Here is a 1,710-nt window from a genome sequence, read left to right as displayed (position 1 = left end):
TATATATTCCGATACATTATTTACATTATTTATATTTGACGGATATTTGTCCTCATCTTGTTTGTTGTTAAAACAACGTTTCGGCTGATATACCCTCTAGCCTTCATCAGGTGCCTTGGAGAATTGGGGTTAGTAGCCCGTGCTCTTAACTACTACGCCATATGCCCGTGGGCGTAGTGGTTAAGAGCGTGGGCTACTAAACCCTAGATTCCGAGTTCGATTCCTGAATAATAATAGTAATAATAATAATAATAATAATAATAACATCGAAAAATACCTTAGGAATGAGAAACCAGGTTCGAAATTTCCCCAAGACACCTGATGAAGGCTGGAGCGTATATCAGCCGAAACGTTGTGTTAACAACAAACAAGATGAGGACAAATGTCTGTCAAATGTAAATAATGTACATAATTCCTCATCTCTTAAATATAGAACTGTATTATATATTCCGATTATTGAAGCACGCAAGACTTGAAAATTTATCTATTTTTTCCATTGCAGAATGTAAAAACGATGCTTGTAATTACAGACAAAATCGTAAGTAGCCATTTATATAGTACAGTAATCCCTCGACTATCGCGGATGTTTCATTCCAAAAAAACCCGCGATAGGTGAAAATCCGCGAAGTAGAAACAGTACTGTACTGTATATTATTTTTATAATTTGTATATATTTATTTTATTATAAACTAGCAGTATAACCCGACGTTGTCCGGGTGTGACTTATTACGCCATCTACGATAAGTCTTGCTAGGTGAAAATCAACGAAAAAAGAAAGCCTTACAACGAATAAAACCCTTATGATGTAAATATGTTCATAAATGAAAAGACGATGAAATTAATAGAGAAAGTCTGAAGGCTGTTTTGCGTAACATTATTAAGTGTATGTAAATTTCATCCGTCTAATTAGCTATAGAAATGCTTGTGCAAAACAACTTTTTGCGCTGCCTTGATTATACATAGCAGGGTAATTCCTTTTCGCAGGAGGTAGGACGGCAATTTTTGATGAAGCAATTTCTGGAGATCTGTTGCTACACAGTTCTGCCATTCTATCAGATTAGGCAGTAGATGTTGATGCACCATTTTGCATTATGTTCAAAGTAGCTTCTGGAATGTGGTGAATTGCTGCAGTTAGTTGCTATCTTTTTAAACCGGTTGCTTTCTTTCCCCAGCAAGCTCTCTTCTTTGGAGGCATAATCTATGTACATATTATACAGAACAACAAAAGTTATAACAAATGGTAGGGTCGGTAGTTTTCACATTTCGGTAATTTTTCAGATTAACACCCGCACGATTATGTAACCCTAACCCTAAACCCTGACCCCAAAACCGTAACCCTAACACCCTGGTGAAAATCGTGCGGGTGTTAATCTGAAAAATTACCCACATTTGTAATGAAGTTCACTGATTTGCAATGTGTTGTCCATAAGCTCCGTAGTTTGTATATTTACAAAACATTGACGAACATGAGTTATCTTGAAGTGAATGCTTGTGTGTACGTACGCGTGTATGCGCTTGAGAGAGCGAGAGAGAAGAGGGAGAGAGGAAAAGAGAGAGGGGGGGAGAAAGGAATAGAGAACGGGAGCAATGAAGAGAGAGAAAGAGAGGAAGGGAGAACGGAAGACAGTTATAAAATAGCAATGCGTGCGCATGTTTATATAAGAAACACAGAAACTAAATCTTATATCTATAATGTTGATGTGTGTATGT

At 37.0% G+C, this 1,710-nt stretch overlaps 1 protein-coding gene across 1 annotated transcript in view; it reads left to right on the top strand.

Moving 5' to 3' along the window:
• LOC128247134 (uncharacterized) overlaps window positions 1–1,710 on the top strand; it is a 21,569-nt gene that overhangs the window by 11,022 nt on the left and 8,837 nt on the right. The window contains exon 6 of the mRNA XM_052965955.1: window positions 503–538. Coding sequence (XP_052821915.1) covers window positions 503–538 — 36 coding nt within the window. The remainder of the gene's footprint in view (window positions 1–502; window positions 539–1,710) is intronic.

This window comes from Octopus bimaculoides, chromosome 2 (genome assembly GCF_001194135.2).
Source record: "Octopus bimaculoides isolate UCB-OBI-ISO-001 chromosome 2, ASM119413v2, whole genome shotgun sequence".
Lineage (NCBI taxonomy): Eukaryota > Metazoa > Mollusca > Cephalopoda > Octopoda > Octopodidae > Octopus > Octopus bimaculoides.
Note: the sequence above shows the minus strand (reverse complement) of the source record. Positions and strands in the feature narration are given on the sequence as shown.